This window comes from Penicillium cinerascens, assembly GCF_028974065.1.
Source record: "Penicillium cinerascens strain IBT 15544 chromosome Unknown scaffold_4_segment0_segment0, whole genome shotgun sequence".
NCBI lineage: Eukaryota > Fungi > Ascomycota > Eurotiomycetes > Eurotiales > Aspergillaceae > Penicillium > Penicillium cinerascens.
Window position 1 is genome coordinate 2,685,606 of NW_026695297.1, and position 18,641 is coordinate 2,704,246.

Sequence of the window (18,641 nt, forward strand, 5' to 3'; positions counted from 1 at the left end):
CGTAATCAGTTTCACCAGCTTTGCTCACTTTGATTCTTTAAAAGTCTTGGCTAGACCCGTTCAACCCTTCGTTTGGCCTAGCCTTACATGAATCCCCGAAACAAGGTACAGCTAAGTGCGGGGAACTGGATGTAGGCTAAGCATAATTGGTCAAGCGTGCTTAGGAATGGAGCTCTTATTAGAACTTAAGAGAACGAATTGGTAAAATTGATTTCGACCTTTGTTGTACCAAGGACTTAAAGTAAGATAAGTCTTCTTTAGGAGAACTTTGTGTCATCTCATCATACCACAGAGTCGCAGACGGAAAGAGCATCCAAGTGGAGTGTCTCAACGAGGCCAGGATCCCTTTTTTGCGACTCATGAAGTATGCCTGACCCCCTCTAGGGCTCCATACTACGCTTTCGCATGCCAAGAACACCGTTCTTTGGGTTGGGAGAAGGACGCAGTTCGGGAGTGTGGCGGTGGACTGTTGTTACTGTCGCTTTGGCGAGTTAACTCGCGGTCGAAGCAAGTGACTCAACTGTGTTCTTTACTTCTATTCCGATCTTCTCCCAGTTGACTCCGTCGTAGGCTTTCCTTAGCTTGGCTGTATAGTTGCGTCGCATATGCAGGGACAATTCAGAGTAGCGGCGCTGTGGTCTGAGACATTAATTGTCGTGGTAGAGGTTATATTTGACGACTAGACTCGGTTGGGTCTGATCGATAGTGGAGTTTCTCCCTGCGTGGCTTAGAGACGAGAAGGTCGCCCTTCCCCGGGAGAGACAGCTCTGAACGCCGTAAATGTTAAAGGAGTCGATTACTTCGTCGGCGTACTCCATAAATCGAGTTTGGACGTGGTGGCCTCCCGCACCGGGTGGTGGCGGCTGAAATCTCCTGACGGTATTGTGCTGGTTGTCCTGTTGATATCTTGGAAAGCCTCTTGTATTGTGTCGTAAAGAGCTGATAATACCGGTTCCGCTGATGCCTCCTGGGGCCTGTGCATCGATACAGGCTGATGTAGGCTGAGAAGACCAGAATTCGGGTGTCAGCCATCCAGATCTTAATTGACGCCAGGTCTGGGTGACTGCACGTTGCCGGTGAGAGGACGTGGATAGTCTTTGATTGACGTAGATCAGACTTCGAAATCGGATCGAGTCGCTCTCCACCGTCGGTTGGTATAGTCTTCACGCGCTGTCGTTCACGTGTTCCTGATGCGGTGATAGATGGTTCCTGGGTAAGCAGCATGCCCAGGTCCCGGGTCTGGTGGTTGTCGATGAGAGCTTTCATGCCCGCCCTCGACTTCATGGTGTTTAATTGTAAGATTCGGAAGTTGTTTCCTAACATCCTAACATTGTGACGGGGGTACGTTGGCGCGCGTCGGGCACAGGAGGTCTCCGGTTACATGTTCACCGCTGCAGTCCAGACAGTGTGCTCCAATGGCCGGTGGGCAACCTGCTCGTAGATGCTGGCCGCCCTAGTGGCCACACCGGGTGGGTGCTTCTGGCGCGACCACGCCCGGTGCCCGAACCGTTGGCAGCGAAAACACTGCTTCTTCTTGATCTCGCACTTTCTCACTCTTCCGCTGTATCTTTCATCCATAAGAAGACCATCGTCGATCATCCATTGGGCATACTCTGCCGAGTCGAACCAAATGCCTAGCGTGCCGAATGTTTAGAACCTAGGCATCTATGTTTTCTGCCAGCATATTCTGGCCCTTTTTTCGTATGTCTATTCAATTTAGCCGAATAACCGATCAGGAAGCAGTTGGATGTTATATGAAACAAAAGACGCTAGTAAGGTTCTTCTTCACATTGGCCGACACATTCTAATTAGGGGAATTATGCTGGCTTCGGGCCAGTTTGGCATGCCTATGGACGGTCATGCCAAAACTTATTGGCCGTTGGCCCATTTTATCCGCCTAATTCTTAGCTATGCTGAGGTCTTCTTACCGGCAAAGTATATCAACAAGCTCGACTTGACAATATGGTCATCGTTTATAAGAAGGGAAAACAAATAATGTATCAGATGGCTTTATCAAAGAATGAGAAGCAGACCCTTCGCGAGCGAAATGAAGTGCTTAACAAGCGCTGCAGAGCTAGGAAATTACGCCTCCGGCGAGGGAAAATTCGGCCTTTGCCGATGGGCAATCATTAAGGCACAAAAAGACTTGGTGGACTAGGTCAACGAGGTTACACGTCAAAAGCAGTGATCCCAAACGAGGTTGTATGTAAAAGAACGAGGTTGTGAAACGTCCAGAAATTCAGTGCATAATGCAAAAATCTATAAAGAGTAAATGGAAATGTCGGGAGAAGAGGAATCTGAATACTCTATTTGATTCGCTGGGGCGCTATGATTTATTATTTCAGTACTTGCCACGAAAGCGCAGATGGTTGTCTCACTGATTATTTGCCTTTGACGCTTATCGTAAAAGTTATCAGAGATCTGCGCATGGTGGCGATTATGCGACGCAGGCCGTCCACATTGTTCCCAAAAATCCATTTTGGCCTGCTAAGTAGTCGTCCGATCCATCAAAGGGTCATAACCCTGATCGTCGGTTCCTTGACCAGGTAGGCGCGCAGAGGATTTTGGCGTAACTTTCTTGACTTGAAATGAGCAATGAGTATTCGTCGAAGGAAAGAGGCAGGGGGAAATTCACTCACCATGAGCGGAGTCGACCTGAGGATCGAGCTTCTTAGCAAGTTTCGATTTTTCATGTCTGAGACTCATATTTTCCAACTTCCGGCGGTAGCCAGCTACACTATCTGTAGCTTTGCGAAGAACGTTGCCCATTGTCGTGCTGTCGCGTGGCTAAGAAAAAGTGACACAAATCATTTCTCCCTGTCAAGACCTAGAGCGGATTTTTATACCTGGCAAACAAAAAATTTTGGAACTCTATTTCTACCCAAAACGGCTGCTTCATGAATTCATTGCTCTTTTACATGAAAATCATGTTGAGAGTACGAAGCGGCTGACGTTCCGCTTGATGCCGCAGCACTGTCTATAGGGCCGCATTCGGATGGTTCAACCCGCATGGTTCCGGACATACAACAACTTGAACCCTGTAATGCGGCAAAAATGAGACTGGAATATCCGTGACATAACTTCCGTACGTCCTTTGTCGTTCACGCTATAGAAAGTTTAATTCATTGCAAGCGATCGCCAAGCGAGCGTCCTGTCATTTTCGATTTTGCTGCATCCGCCGCTCGGTGAAATATCGATGGCAGCGATGCTATCGATAGAGTTCGGAAAGGACAGAAAGCGAAATTTACAGACGCGAAATATACAGACGGAACACACAGTGTCTATGCCCGGAGTCGGCAGGTCTGATCTTCATCAACTGAGAAAGTTGCGACCGTAGCAAAGCCAAACTTTGCGTTTCGCCGATTCATCCATTATTTGGATACTTTAAAAATAACTTAGGTTAAAACCGGGAAAGTTCCAGATTTCTCTTCATGTGTAAAACATACAGAATAGCTAAAAATACCTGCCAAATTGCGCACTCATGAGAAAAGTCAAAGTCTAGACTTGGTTGTAGTGTTTTGATATCCGCGGGGCTCGGCAGATTATCGCGCGGAAGATACCTTAGGATCTTCATCCGCTTCGCTTTAGATTTGTGGAACAAAGAGGGTAAATCGCGGATCCTGCGGAAGTGCCGCGGCCTAGACACTAAATAATGATCCAAACTGACATCATACATTCAAAGCTTAGAGCTACCCGCAGCTGAGCTAAATTGGAGCTGTTTCTAACCTCGTGATCAACTAGCGTTGTTTGAAAACTTATATTTTTCACGCCATACCATCATGGCTCGCGCTGCGGGCGCAAAACCTATCTACTTTAACGCCGCGTACGCGAGGTTTCATCACCGCGTCGAACGAGATTGGGATGGTGAGTTTTTGCTCTTTATGCGACCATGCCGGCCTCAACCTGCATCGTGATAGTAAGTTGTCTGTTTTACCTTTCGCTTTGGGCTATTATGGACCGCTGGTGACGGCACCGCAGTGGCTCTTCATCTATGGAATCAAAGAAGACAAAACGTCAAGGCTGCCGCCGTACAGGATATTCATGGGCATAATGGAATGATCCCGAATAGTAAAGATGGCGACGGCGAAGTAGTGAAATTAGGGCTTAGGGTTTCCTATCTAAATAGGAGTATCCTGATACTGCCTTTGCTGGCCAGAACAAACGCCCATACCAATGGCCGTCCCGCAGTACAGCGCAAAATCACCAAAAAGCAGTGACAGCAATTCCGCAACGAGCTGTATCTGGCGGCCGTCGACCACAAAGACCACGTTCTGCGCGCCAACGGATTGAGGTGTGGCAACCGCAGCTGTGTGATAGGCTTGTATTGCTTCAGTCTGGCCTCATTTTTGCTGCAGACTGCCAAAAAGCTCGTCAGTCCTAGAAAGCTCGGATAGGAGTTCAGGACTAGTCGATAACTCTAGACCTCGATCTAGTGATCTCGTAAGGCTTGCGGCGGGCTCGACATTAGTTGTGACCGACTGCGTCGCACACATGGCCAGGGTTGTGGGAAATAGATCAAGCAAGTTTACTTCCCTCTCAGCTGATCGATCGGGGTACCGCTCGCCGTCCACATCCCTTCCTTGCCCGTTGCTGATTGCTGGTCAATGGACAAAGCGTCTCTCTGAAAGCGACGAAGTGTCAACGTCCCATGTTGTCAGCGCTGGCATACAGCTCTTGGCAATATATGCGAATATTTCAATCGAAATCGGTAGCCATGCCCGCTGTGACTGTCACCGAAGCGCCAGCTTGAGCATATTGCTCATGAGATAGATTTTGGATTGGAAACCCCGACCCGAGTACAAGGCATCTCGGTTCAGAAAAAACCCCTTCACCTGTAACCAAAGTTCCCGGGCGTATTTGCCGTTCACCCAGGGACTACCGAGACTCATTCTTCTACCCAAACCATTGGGCGGACGTACATTGAAAAGTAGCATATCACATCTTCTTCATCGAGGCGGAGCTATGATGCAAGGAATAGGCTAACAGACACGGGCTGGGCCTTCATACCCGTGCTGATTGCGGTACCTTATACATCATATGGCACATATGCTGGCGAAATCTAATCGCAATCTACTCCTGGAGCTGTGACTTCTGTTCCCATCTACGACATAGCGGTGTTGGGATCATATGGTCTGGTCCTGGGTCTCGCTCCTAGGGCCCTCGACAAAATTTCCAGGATCAGCTATCTGCTTCCGAGGACGTTAGTGGGGTATCCCCTGGACTGGCATGCCTCGTATTCGTGTGCCGGTTCTGGCTCCTGAATATTCCTCTTATTGCGGGGAAACTGGTCCCTGGACCTCAATTAACGTTCCTGTTGATGACAAAACCGGAGCTGGGAATGCAATCACTGGCCGCGGGAGCCGACTCGGTCCTGGGCCTCTTGACCTATATCCTGGAGCCAACTATAGATTCCTAGGATCGAGGAAAGAGGCTCTGCGATGCGTCTATTGTGTATCATGAATATACACGAATCGTACAAGGTGTAGGGCTGTTGACGATATTGTCGATATACCGATTTTGACGATACGATATCGACAGACGATACGATATCGGCTACTTTTGCATTTGTCGATGCCGATTGCCGGTACGATATCGGCGGGCTTCAAATTTGACGATATCACCACTCACGATATCGTCATATTGTATCGGCATCGGCGCATTTTTCCTTTAGAAAAATCTAGAGAGCGAACGAACTTTCGTCGGATAGTAGTTTTATTTGGCAATTTATGATTGCAGAACCGGAATATTGCAATGGCATAATTAAACCAAATCCCTTGACCGCTACCACTTATACCCGTCGCGAATCAACATCAGCATTCTTATGGTATCCCCTTTCAAAGAATATCTCCGGATGCCTAGCACATCCCTCGCTGTACTAAAGGCTCTCTTAACAGCAACTTCAGAAGCAGGAATCGCTAGATAGTCCCTGGCTGCTGCTGCTGCCATCCGCGGATACTCGCCCTTGTGCATCTTCCACCAATTGCAGAGCCAGTTCTGGCCGGTCGTGTCTGCGACGCTGATCGGAGGGGTGTCGAAGTACTTCTCAATATCTGAGAGCGGTGGATCTCGCGTCTGCAACTTCTTCAGCATCCTAGACTCCACATCACTATGCTTTAGGGAAGACGACTGTGGTGCAGCGGCATCATGCTCCGGGTTGCTAGGTGCGTATACCTGATGGAGGTTGGTGCGGATCGTTTCCAGAATCATTGTTCCTGCATTGCCATCTTGTAGTTCCCGTAAGACCATTTCACCTTTGACTCGAGGATCCAAGACGAGGGCAGTGTAGTAGGTGTCGCAGTCATCCATAATGGAATAGTACTTTTCATATTTCTTCATCCCTTCTTATTATTATTAATCAAGTTTATTGTCCATACCGAGCCCTAAAGCTATGATAGACCGCGATTCTGAGGCTGGAGCTTGACGCTTGCGCGCTTGCACACCACTGCCTCCTATTAGTTCCTGCGCATGAGCCCCATGTTAAGATAATCTGATCCTTTTCCTCGCCCCAAACCGCCTGTTTGCGCAGGGCTTTTTGAGCCATCTTGGCTCTCCTCGGTTTCTTTAGCAGTGTGGGTGTCCCCTAGGCTGAGCGTCTAGGCTACCCCTCCTGCTATCCCTCCCCCATCCTGTCTGCTTCTTCCAAGTCCTCTAATCCCCACTCATCATCTCGCTGGGCTTGCTCTGCTATGGTCTGGTAATGGCCTGAGCGTAGAGCTGCCCTCGTGGTTGCCAGGAATTGCAGAATGGCCCTGGTCGCCTTGGGCTCGCCTAGGAGTCTGCCTTCCGGGCATTCTTCAGCAGCCGAGGGTCTAGCAATTCCAACACGATCTAGAGCACTGTAGAGCTTCGCTCGCTGGTGCTGCCACTCTCGACATTTAAAGAGTACGTAATGCACAGTTTCCTTTGGTGCTCCACACTTCTCGCAGGCTGGGCTTTCCCGCGCCTGAATTCGGTGTAGGTGGGTTCCTATCGCGGTATGTCCACTCTTCAACTGATAGTAGCGGCTCGCTAGCGGTTTGGAAGCTAGCGAAGCCGCTGGGTTAAGTTTCCATCCTTTGTCGGGCCGGTACGCTCGCTGATTATGGCGGGAGCGCTTCGCCAGGGCCTGGGCTAGCTAGCCCTGTTTGCGGTCACGAATATTCTCGGTGCAGACTCTACTGATGAACGCTAGGGAGAGTCCCCCGGGAAAAGATCCTGGCCTCCTAGCTGCTTGCTTGGCCGCCTGGTCCGCTTGTTCGTTCCCTTCGATGCCCGTGTGGCCTGGGACCCACTGAATGACGGGCTCTTTGCCAGCGGCCCGAAGGTCGCGGGCAGCTATGTGGGCTTAGATCGCCAGCGACTGCCCGGGCCCTCGTCGTGTATATCGTAGCCTTGCGATTGTAGCCTGGGAGTCGAGTAGGATCGTGACCGGACCTTGACCTATAATCCTCTTTGCGGCTCTAAGACCCTATATAGCCCCTAGGAGCTCTGCGTCAAAGACCTCTTATCCTCGTCCGAGTGAGAAGCCCCTGGTCTTCCAGATGCCTCCAGAGTCCTGCCATGCGATTCCTGCCCCTACCTTACCGTCCTCTAGCCTAGAGCCGTCGGACCAGATAGCTCGCTTGGGGCAGATCGCCCGGGCTACGTCGAGTGCCTTTTCTGTGCTTTGGACCTCAACCCGGCCCGGGAAATGGTCACTGGCCACATGGCCCAGACTTTCAAAGCCGTTTAAGGGGTCCGTTAGTAGGATATTAGCTAGCTGTCGGGCTAGATGCTACCCGAGAGACCACGGTCCCCTGCTATGAGCCGTAGCCCACATTCGGTTTCCTGGGGTCTGCTCCCTAGGCAGGGCATACAAGTCTCCCTCCCGGAAGCTGACTGGGAGGACTGCTTTTGCGGTGTTGTTATCCAGTAATCCAAGCAGACCGGTCGTATAGCCTAGCTAGCGTGCCTCTAGTACAACCCCCGCTGGGGCTAAGCCCGATTCTCGGATTAAGGGCCCGGTTAGGGAGGTCCGTAGCATTCCCGTGATGGAACGGGCTTGTCGATTGATCATGCGCTGCATCCCCTCCAGCCGATCCTTTTGGCCGCGCCACCAGAGTTCCGCTCCGTATAGCGCGACTAATTGCACTGCAGCCACCTAGAGTCTGCGAACGAGCCCTGGTGCCAGACCCTGCGCCTGGCATAGGGATCGAACCCGGGCCTCCGCGTTCCGGGCTTTGCGGAGGCATGTCTGGTAGTGTACTTTAAGCGTGAGGCCAGCGTCTAGCCAGATGCCTAGCCACCGGGTGGCCTCGTGATTGAATGAGACCTAATGGTTTCCTACCACGATTCGGGCCCGTTCGGTCTGGTCCCGAACGTTCCGGCCACGCTTTCGCGTGAACAGGACCGCTTCTGTCTTTTCCGCCTCGAATTAGACCAGGTTGCTATGGCGTGGGCGGTGATATAGCACCAAGATGCCTAGAGATCCTCCTCGCGCCATTCGTGCGAGAGGTAGTCCACGTTTCGGCAAGGTTCTTCCTCAACGGACGTGTCATCGGCGGCTGAAGTTCGACGAGACTATGGTGGATGAGCTGAACCTCGGGATGCATCGCTCATGACATCACGCTCTTTGGGTGCCAGACGGGCCCCACTGTAGGTGTTGCACGAAGGTAAAATTAGTTCATCAATGAGAGACTGGCTGCTGAGGTTGGTTGGGGATGGAAGGCACGAGAGTAGCTTAGCGGCAACGAGGCTGGGCCAATCCCGGACTAGGTAGGCCCCTCGTATGGGCTCAGGCTCGATCGGGCTGCCGTGATCGTGAATAAGGTAACGTGGGAAAGTTGGTGCGCGTAAAGGATCTAGGGAGAATGGCTGCCGTTCGTTAGACCTGGCACTCAGCCGCGGGTGAACCTAAGGAACCTTACCCGACCCGCGGGTGACCCGCAGGGTCCACAAACAGGACAAACAGGTAGAAAACGTGACTTGCTCGTTTACGCATAAGTTATATAGATTTAGGGAGTTTTTCTGTGTATTCATTTATAATATTTAAAACAGAGTAGGTCGAGTTTTCTGACGGCCGTCAGAATTATAATCTTTAACTATAGCACTGGTTTTTTGACGGCCGTCAGAAATTACGCTTCTTCAGCTGTGTATTGGCCTTCTTGAATTCGAAGAGAAACATCGTATGATTTACTTAACATATAGAATAGAACAATAAATCATTAAGACCTAAGTATATAGCCATTAAGTAGCTTTGAACGCTTCTGCTTTCTACTAGATATACGTACGCTATTGGGTATTAGGTAGAGGGAGGTTAGCATCATTATCATTATCCTTATTATAATCTATAGCCTCTATCCCTTCAAGATGAAACGTCGTCGTATAAGACTATAGAAGGGACTCCCTCTCCTAATCTTCGTCGGTATTACTAATCGGTTCAAAGGATTCCTCTCGGGTTTTATTAGCCTTAGCTATCGCTGCGATCTCTTGATGCGAGAGATACTCTTATAGGATAAGCCGCTTCTGTTCTTGGAGGTCAAATCTTGTCGTATATATCTAGAGTATAATGTCCCGAATTATCTTTGGCTTTAACGAGCCTCGTCGATAATAATAGATATCCCGGGCAGAGTTAAAGAGGCGTTCTACCCTTGCTCTAGTTACTGGAATCGACATTATATCCCGTGCAAGGCTTGCAAGTACGGGAAACTCGCGTTTATGCTCTTTCTAGAATATCCAAGGGGAGCCTCGTATGGTTGCTAAGAGGAGGGGTTAGTGTGGTTTAGTAAGGAAGAAGGAAGAACGTACAACTTTCAAGATATCTTGTAAGCTCGTCGTGTTACCGAGGTAGGGATTATTGCGAATCTTCGAATATTAAATCCGCGTCTATTATCGCTATCCTTGATACCTAGCCGTCTGATTGTAGCTTGTCTTATGGAAGACGCTCGTCGTATAATCTAAAGAAAGACTCAAGACTCTCACGGTAAATTCTTTTCTAGTCCTTTTCTAGGTCGTCTGACTCCTAGTCCTTTATTGAAAAGAACTATAGCTTATTCGTGGGCGCTAAGATCGTACCAATCGTATAAAGGTCGCCTTTCACACTATCTATTATACTATAGTATTTCGATAGCTTCTCTTGCGCCGCCTTAAGCGAGGAAAGTATAAGCTACTTCTATGTAACCTTCTTTCGCCAAAGTTGGCAAATAGCCTTTTTAAGATGATCGAAAAGCTTATTATAGAAACTAAAGACTACGTGGATACTTAAGTCTTTAGTCGTATAAACAGCCGTTGTGTATTTAAAGAATGGCTATAGGATAAATAGGAGATAGTCGAATTGTCGCCACTCTTCTACGCTAAGTGCAAAATTAGGCTAGTTGTACTACGAGTAAAACGTATCGAAAGTGGCTTGGAGTCTTTTAGCCTAGCGAAGTATAAGATACGTCGAGTTCCAACGTGTTTGTACGTCCTAGATAGGCATAAGCTTTGGCTTATTGGGCTAAAGGTTATAGAAGGCTTCGCGACGTTGCGGGCTTACGTTAATATAAATAGCAAGATAGCGAACCTAGAGTTTCGTATATAGATAGTAAGCTTAAGGATCTAATTATTATACGATAATAATTAAGAAACTTACCTTATTTAGTGTGTTAGCGATCTCTCGCTTTTGTTGTCGAGCACGAAGCGCTTATACACGATCCTCTTTCTACTCTAGTTCCGCGGTGTTATTTTTTGGGGTTACCTTTATCTTCCTAAGTAGATCTATAAGATTAATTTAAATGATATATATAATATAAGGTACTTAAATGATTGTTGAGTCTATGTTAAGCTAAAGAGCTTAGATTATATTATTCACTATAGCGATAAGTATCGTATTGTCCGACGCATTATTAGTAGTAACCGCGAGGACGTGGTTAATGATTTTATATTATTAGAGAATCTAGATAATAACATCACTAAGGTTAGCGCCTAAATGTGTACTAGAAAGTGGTTTAAAGCTAAGGAGGACTTCGCGATATTCCTAGTTCCAATCTAGGAAGTAGGCTATAATTGCTATAAAGGCTTACTAGAATAGCGACGTCTAGCAATTAAGTACTAGTGATAGCTTTGCCCCTAGCGGTAGGCTTTAGAGGGTGGTTATTTGGTTTTTGGTAACGAATTAGTGGAGCTTTATACGTATTACCTTCCGAGAAGGAATAGTTAGTGTTATTGGAGCTAATCGCGCGTACAAGATAAGATTATGGAACTCTTGATGCTTAAGGAAGAGAAAGGGTAAATATAAGATAGTAACCAGATTTAGAAGCTTCTATTCCTAAATATTCTAATTAAACACTTAAGTAGGCGCTCGCCAACCCTAGTAGGTTAACCATCTGTCGGGATTGGTAGTATATGAAAATAAGAGAGATAAATAAATGCCTAAGGGTCCCTATGCGGCAGGGCAGTCCTTAGGACAAATATTTGTAGAGAGAAATACTACCTCCCGTAGAGGTCGGCTACTACTGCGGCGTAGTAGCTTACCCCAGGAAGATGGATGAAGATAAAGATAAAGGGTCTCTTTAGTCTGCCTTTATGAGAGAAAGGTAGTAAGAGAATAATTGAGATGAAAGCTCTTGTTTTATTTAGTCTGGTTTCTAGGCTATATTTATAGACAAATATTCAGTTCATCTGGCTAATTACCTAAGGTAATATTCGCCCGAGGTAATCTTGCCGTAAACGTGCTATTGCCCGAGGTAGGTAAACGTGCTGTTACCCGAGGTAGGTAAACGTGTTGTTACCCGCGGCTATAGACAAGATAGGCCTAATAACCTCGGTCCGGTAGGCAAATGGAAAGAGAAAGCATAGTAAAGGCTGAAGTGAGAGCAAAGTGAGAGATAAATGAGAGATAACTGCAAGATCAGATAAAGGCGGTGAGAAATGGCAGAACGGGAATTTCAGCGGGAACTTCTATGTTGAATTGGAAGCTCTAGAAATCTGCAGTTATAAATGCAGACACCTAAAATCCTGACACCTAAGTATTCTGAATTTTGACTAGACTGATATAGTGCGTGGGTAGTTTTTAAGTGGGTTATGGAAAGTTGAGAGTTTCATTACGGAAATATATATTAAAGGTAGAGTGAGAGTACTACATTTATACGATAGTAAATATATCTTTTTCTTTTAGTGCTAAATATGCTTTAAATCGAAAGCTTTCTTTAGTTATTGAATGACTATAGACTTATCTAATTAATTCTTAATTTAGTTTTCTCGTAGGTATTATAGATCTAGTACAAAATAAGTTTAAATATCTAGATTGTTGGACTTAGACATTTTTCCATTATAAAACTTAAGACTATATAACTAGAGGACCGGGTCTTAAAGGTCGGGTCTTACGGGTAACCCTTAGGGTTATCCGCGGGTGACCTATAAGACCTAATATATAAACTAATTAGACGAGACAATTTTAGCCAAAGTGAGGGGATAGGATAATATATTAACTCGTGTCTTCGCGCGACTAGGGTAAACGGATTCCCCCTATACGATAGCTTTTTTCTGTCTAAAATCTTTATAAGTCCTCTTATTCCACCTCTTTATAACTGTCGGGATTGGTAGTATGTAAGATAAAAGAGATAAATAAATGCCTAAGGGTCCCTATGCGGCAGGGCAGTCCTTAGGACAAATATTTGTAGAGAGAAATACTACCTCCCGTAGAGATCGGCTACTACTGCGTAGACATTGACATGGGACTCCCATGGGACTAAGGTCCGTCCCAAGTCCCACCCATGGGAATACCCATTTGGGTATGCTAAGGGAATACCCACCCATGGGTACCCATAGACACCTGATTATGCCTGAATTCGCCTGAATTCGCCTGAATTTTGTGCATAAGATCACTGACTAATCTTTGTTATTTACGTCTGTTTCGGTTGGAACAAGTAATATCACTACTTTTTAACCTACCTACTAGGTAATTATAAGAAATAAAGTTGTTTATATATATAAAAGGGTCCGTTTCATCGGTCGCATTAATGTTTTAGGCCTATCGAAGTAAAGGTAAAAAAGCGGTGGTAGAAATTATGGTTTGTCCTCTAAGATATATATTTATTGTATACAACCAACCACTCTGCTATTATTTCCTTTGATTTTATTATATTATAATACTAGGTTATTATGGCTTATTTTACTAGTTAATTTAATTACTATAGCTTCTTTTATATATATTTATCTTGCAAACACCTAATTGCTAGTGTAGGGTGTGTGGTTGAGAGAAAAAGGTCAGAGTTGAGAGCAAAAGTTAAGAAATTTCTAGGGGGCATGGCTCTTACTGAATTCTATGGGACTATGGGACTCCCATGGGACTACCCACATAAATATAGAGAGTTAGGCCAATAGGATAGGCTAGGTAGACCCACCCAGTACTGATTGGCTTATAAAGAACCAATAATATTAGGCTACGTGCTTAAAGCCCTTAATATGCCTTACCTTCTATCTAAGCTTTTTCTCTTTACCTTGGTCTTAGTTTCTCTTCACTTTCGCTAGTATGGCACACCTCTCGGACCCTATGAGCCAATCTATATATAGCGATAGTATTGATCCTATCCTTCTATCTGATTCTTTCTCTTTTGAACCAAACGAACCAACTGAAAGCCAAACAACTGAGCTTACACCACCACCACTACTACCACCCTCTATTCAACGTGTTGGAGACCGGACGAAACAGTGGGCACTTTGGACGGAAATGACCAAGACTGAATTTATTGAATGGTGGCTTACCACTCTATATGGGACAAAACCCGAAGCAAAATATATCCATTGGGATAGAAAGGGCCATCAATCTGATGTATGGACGCATTTTGACCAAGTTGCACATATTAATACAGGAAAACCAATGGTTGCTTGCAAAAGGTGTGGTATAATAATAAAGCATCCAGTAAAAGATGGGACATCTGGGATGCGACGACATCTAAAAAATGGTGCCTGTCAGATAAAAAGCAAGCAAACAAGTATTAAGCACTTAATACAGAAAGTGGTATGTTTACTAAAAAGTGAGAGAAAAGTGAGAGCAAAATAAGAGAAAACTAACCTATTATTCTCTCACTAGGCAGTCAACTCCAATCTATCCCAACCTTGGTCTGAAGAGCTCTGGCAGCAACAGCTTTTAACCACTATCACTAGCCTACGCCTACCCTTCCAAATCATCGAGAGCGAGCACTTCCAGAAGCTTCTACGCCTAACCCAGTCAGCCCCTTCAATCCCAACCTTTCCTACCGGTCGCACGATACAGCGCCGACTACGAAATATAGTCGAAGACCGACAGAAAGACACCCTTCAGATGCTTCCACCCCATTCAAAGCTCTCAATTAGTCTAGATTGCTGGACATCACCCTTTCAGCAAGCATTTATGGCTATTACTGGTTATTTCCTAGACCAGAATTGGGATTACCGAGAGGTGCTTCTAGGATTTGAACCCCTAGAAGGAACACACACTGGGACGAATCTTGGGTTAGTCCTAACTGATACCCTTCAAAAGTATCAGATTCTAGACCGGATTATGGCTATTACTACGGATAATGCGTCAAATAACCAGACGATGATTACAAGCATCCAAGCTAGTCATCCTGGTCTACCTTTGATCCGCATTCCTTGCCTTGCGCATGTGATTCAGCTTAGTCTGAAACAGCTTCTTGGTCAGATGAAGGCAAACCCCCAGAATGACACAGTGGAAATGGTTTGGACAGAAGAGCATAGTCGGGCTGCTACTCGGGCTCAGCAGAGGTCTAGAAAGCTAGATATTGCGAATACCCTTCGTAAGGCTCGCAGTCTTGCTATCTATATTAATGCAAGCCCACAGAGACGGGATAACTTCCTAAAGCTTCAGACTAATCAGCCTACATTAGTCCCAATCCAGGACGTCCGTACGCGTTGGAATTCGACATATCTAATGCTTTACCGGGCTAAAAGGCTTCAATCTGATTTAAATCAGTACTGTATCACCTACCGGGTTGAACAGTTAATGATTAATTCAGAGGAATGGCGTCAGATTGATTATCTTCTTTGTTTAACCAAGCCTTTCTTCCAATTTACCACTGCCCTATCTAAGACCAAGGATATTACTATCCACAGTGTTTTTAGTATCTATAATAAGCTTTTTGACCACCTTGAAGCTTCGATTCGGCAGTTGAGGCGGAAAAAGGTTAGTCTCCTATATTCTCTCCCTTTTCCGCTAATTATAACTCTGATTTTTCGCACTTCAACCTATATAACAAGGGTTAAAGTGCGAAAAATCAGAGTCACAATTAGCGGAAAAGGGATTTATTTAAGTCTCACTTACTTACTTTTCCTTCACTTCTAGGCTGGGTGGAAACGGCAGATGCTTGAAGCTCTTGAATCAGCTGAAAATAAGCTTCGAGAGTACTATGCAAAAACAGATAATCTAGAACTTAGTGATATCTATGCGCATGGCACAATCCTCGCCCCTCAGCATAAGTTGCAGTTCTTTTCTGGCCCCGACTGGATAGATAAAGACTATGCTTCTTTATATCGAGCGAGCTTTCAAGAGCGAATGAAAGTATATCAAACAGAGAGTGATTCAATCCCAAAACCTCAGGCTTCTATCCAAGCTTCTGAGCTTGATCAATTGCTTGCTTCTGAGCCTAAATCCACCAAGGATCAGGATGAATTAACCCAATATCTCCAAGGAGGTAAGCTTACTTTTTCCTCTCACTTTCCTCTCACTTTCCTCTCACTTTCCTCTCACTTTTCTCTCACTTCTAGTCTTACCTCTCATTTTACCTCTCGTCTAATTTCTTTGGTTTTACTTAGGTTTGGTCCCAATTAGCCCTCGTCTATTCTGGAAAGATCATACGCATCAGTTCCCTACACTAGCACATATAGCACAGGATATTTTCTCTATCCCTGCTACTGGTGCTGGTGTAGAAAGGTTATTTAATTCAGCCCGGGATATCTGTCATTATCGGAGGGGTCGTCTGAATTCTTCAACTATCCAAGACCTAATGATGTTTATGTGTACGACTAGGTTCGAGATGGAAGATCAGCAGCTAGCTTTTATCCGATCTCTATCTATCCACGAGGACGGTGAAACAGATGAACTTCTCAGCAAATAGAAGGTTTTGAGCTAATTAGTGATACTGAGGCGGATAGGGTGGATGAGCTGGATGAGCTAGATGAGCTAGATAGGATAGATGTTTCTAGGCTATCTTCTGTTCGGGCTGGTAAGAGAAGAAAGAGTGTTTTATCTGATGAGAGTGATGATGATTTGGTCTCTTTGCCTATAATTCCAGAAAGCCAGATTCGGGCCTCTGGTCGGGTGAAAAGACGTCCTCGGGGGCCTGAGGGCTTTGAAATTCTATAGAATAATATAGGTGCTATTCTCTCATTCAAACCTCACTTTGTTTTTCTTATTTTATTACCTTTCGACTGTAATTTTACCACCTAAATACCAAAGATTCCTACATAATATGCATTAATTATACCTCCTTGTATTATGGGTACTCATGGGAGTATGGGAGTCCCATGGGTGGGTAGGGAAAAGGCCGTCCCACCCATGGGACTAAGGGTCGGTCCCATATCCCACCCATGGGCGGGACGGGACTGTCCCAAATGGGAATACCCATGGGAGTGTCAATGTCTACTACTGCGGCGTAGTAGCTTACCCCAGGAAGATGGATGAAAATAAAGATGAAGGGTCTCTTTGGTCTGCCTTTATGAGAGAAAGGTAGTAAGAGAATAATTGAGATGAAAGCTCTTGTTCAATTCAGTCTGGGTTTTGAGCCATATTTATAGACAGAAAATATTCAGTTTCACATGAAATAAATGGCCTGATTGCTTAAGGTTATAGACGTCATGAATTGAGGGGTAGACCTTATGACCTTGTCTTATGACTAGGTCTCATGACCTAGTCTGATGTAAAGGGAAAGTGTAGTAAAGGCCGAAGTGAGAGCAAAGTGAGAGATAAATAAGAGATAATTGGAAGATCAGATGAAGGCGGTGAGAGATGGCAGAACGGGAACATTAACGGGAACTTTCCATATTGAATTGGAAGCTCTGGAAATCTGCATGTATGAATGCATACACCTAAAATCCTGACAATAACTAATGTCTACTATATCTCAAACCTCTAACCTATACTCGTCCTCGGTGATCGAAGGGGTTAGAATAGATAAGTTATAATACCTTATCCTAGACGATACTCTATTTATAAGCCTATTCCTATTAAGCTAGCTTACCATCGATACGATACCTAATACTCCACGAAGAGCACCTTTAGCGCCCGAGAGCCTTAGACGAATCAAACCCGACTAAGTAAACTAATTCCTATTATACGAAGATAAAATGAGTAAGGAGTTTGTGACTTAGTGGCTCTAAATAGACTACGGAAGGAAGAAACGGATCAATTAGGATAGAAAGCGTCAAGCAAGTTACTAGGATAGCTTCGAGCAAGTGGCTTATACGAAAGATAGAAAGCCTAGCGTGATACATACAAGATGCTAGAAGGTTCTTGACTATCTAGCTACTAGAAATACTAGCACCTCATCGATGTATAAATATCTTAAAGGGCCACAATGTTAGAAAGGAATATATAAGCTAAGCATCCATAAGCTACTCGTATAAGCTATACGTATAATCTCTTAATACTTGGCTTAACACTAATCGATGGTGTGAGGATTTTAGGTGTCTGCATTTATAACTGCAGATTTCTAGAGCTTCCAATTCAACATAGAAGTTCCCGCTGAAATTCCCGTTCTGCCATTTCTCACCGCCTTTATCTGATCTTGCAGTTATCTCTCATTTATCTCTCACTTTGCTCTCACTTCAGCCTTTACTATGCTTTCTCTTTCCATTTGCCTACCGGACCGAGGTTATTAGGCCTATCTTGTCTATAGCCGCGGGTAACAACACGTTTACCTACCTCGGGTAACAGCACGTTTACCTACCTCGGGCAATAGCACGTTTACGGCAAGATTACCTCGGGCGAATATTACCTTAGGTAATTAGCCAGATGAACTGAATATTTGTCTATAAATATAGCCTAGAAACCAGACTAAATAAAACAAGAGCTTTCATCTCAATTATTCTCTTACTACCTTTCTCTCATAAAGGCAGACTAAAGAGACCCTTTATCTTTATCTTCATCCATCTTCCTGGGGTAAGCTACTACGCCGCAGTAGTAGCCGACCTCTACGGGAGGTAGTATTTCTCTCTACAAATATTTGTCCTAAGGACTGCCCTGCCGCATAGGGACCCTTAGGCATTTATTTATCTCTCTTATTTTCATATACTACCAATCCCGACATTAGGTGACGACATACGAGCTATCTATATACAATCTAATTTCTTTAAATTTCGTATATATTAGTGAACGATTAGGAAAGAATCGAAATGGATACCAGAACAGCTATAAATAACAGTATTTTACTGAGCTGAATCATCAATTTTGTGCGTCCTAAATAGGTAAAGCGTAGCTTATGCGGGTATGTTGGACCCGTCGCGGGTGCCGAAGGGAACCTGGACGGGTCCGGGTCCGGGTCGGTTCACGGTTCTTGATCTTGGACCCGCGGGTCGGGTGAGTGCCAGGTCTACCTAGACCTCGGCAAGGACCGGGTCCGGTCCTAAAAGTTAGGACCGGGACCGGACCATGCGGTCTTTGGTCTTTTTTCAAAGTAGTCAGGACCGCACCACGGTCCCCCGCGGTC

At 45.5% G+C, this 18,641-nt stretch overlaps 3 protein-coding genes across 3 annotated transcripts; all 3 read right to left on the reverse strand.

Moving 5' to 3' along the window:
* Window positions 1-491: 491 nt before the first annotated feature.
* N7498_008974 (uncharacterized protein) lies at window positions 492-1,284 on the reverse strand (the record flags this gene model as incomplete). Its single annotated transcript, XM_058456036.1, has 2 exons — window positions 492-639; window positions 851-1,284. 2 exons carry the CDS (start codon window positions 1,282-1,284, stop codon window positions 492-494), a joined length of 582 nt encoding a protein of 193 aa, XP_058306024.1.
* A 1,203-nt stretch (window positions 1,285-2,487) lies between these two features.
* On the reverse strand, window positions 2,488-2,769 carry N7498_008975 (uncharacterized protein; the record flags this gene model as incomplete). The annotated part of the gene is made up of 2 exons (XM_058456037.1): window positions 2,488-2,582; window positions 2,640-2,769. 2 exons carry the CDS (start codon window positions 2,767-2,769, stop codon window positions 2,488-2,490), a joined length of 225 nt encoding a protein of 74 aa, XP_058306025.1.
* Window positions 2,770-5,781: 3,012 nt separating this feature from the next.
* On the reverse strand, window positions 5,782-6,306 carry N7498_008976 (uncharacterized protein; the record flags this gene model as incomplete). Its single annotated transcript, XM_058456038.1, has 1 exon — window positions 5,782-6,306. The coding sequence occupies one exon, from the start codon at window positions 6,304-6,306 to the stop codon at window positions 5,782-5,784; it is 525 nt and encodes a 174-aa protein (XP_058306026.1).
* Between the last annotated feature and the right edge of the window lie 12,335 nt (window positions 6,307-18,641).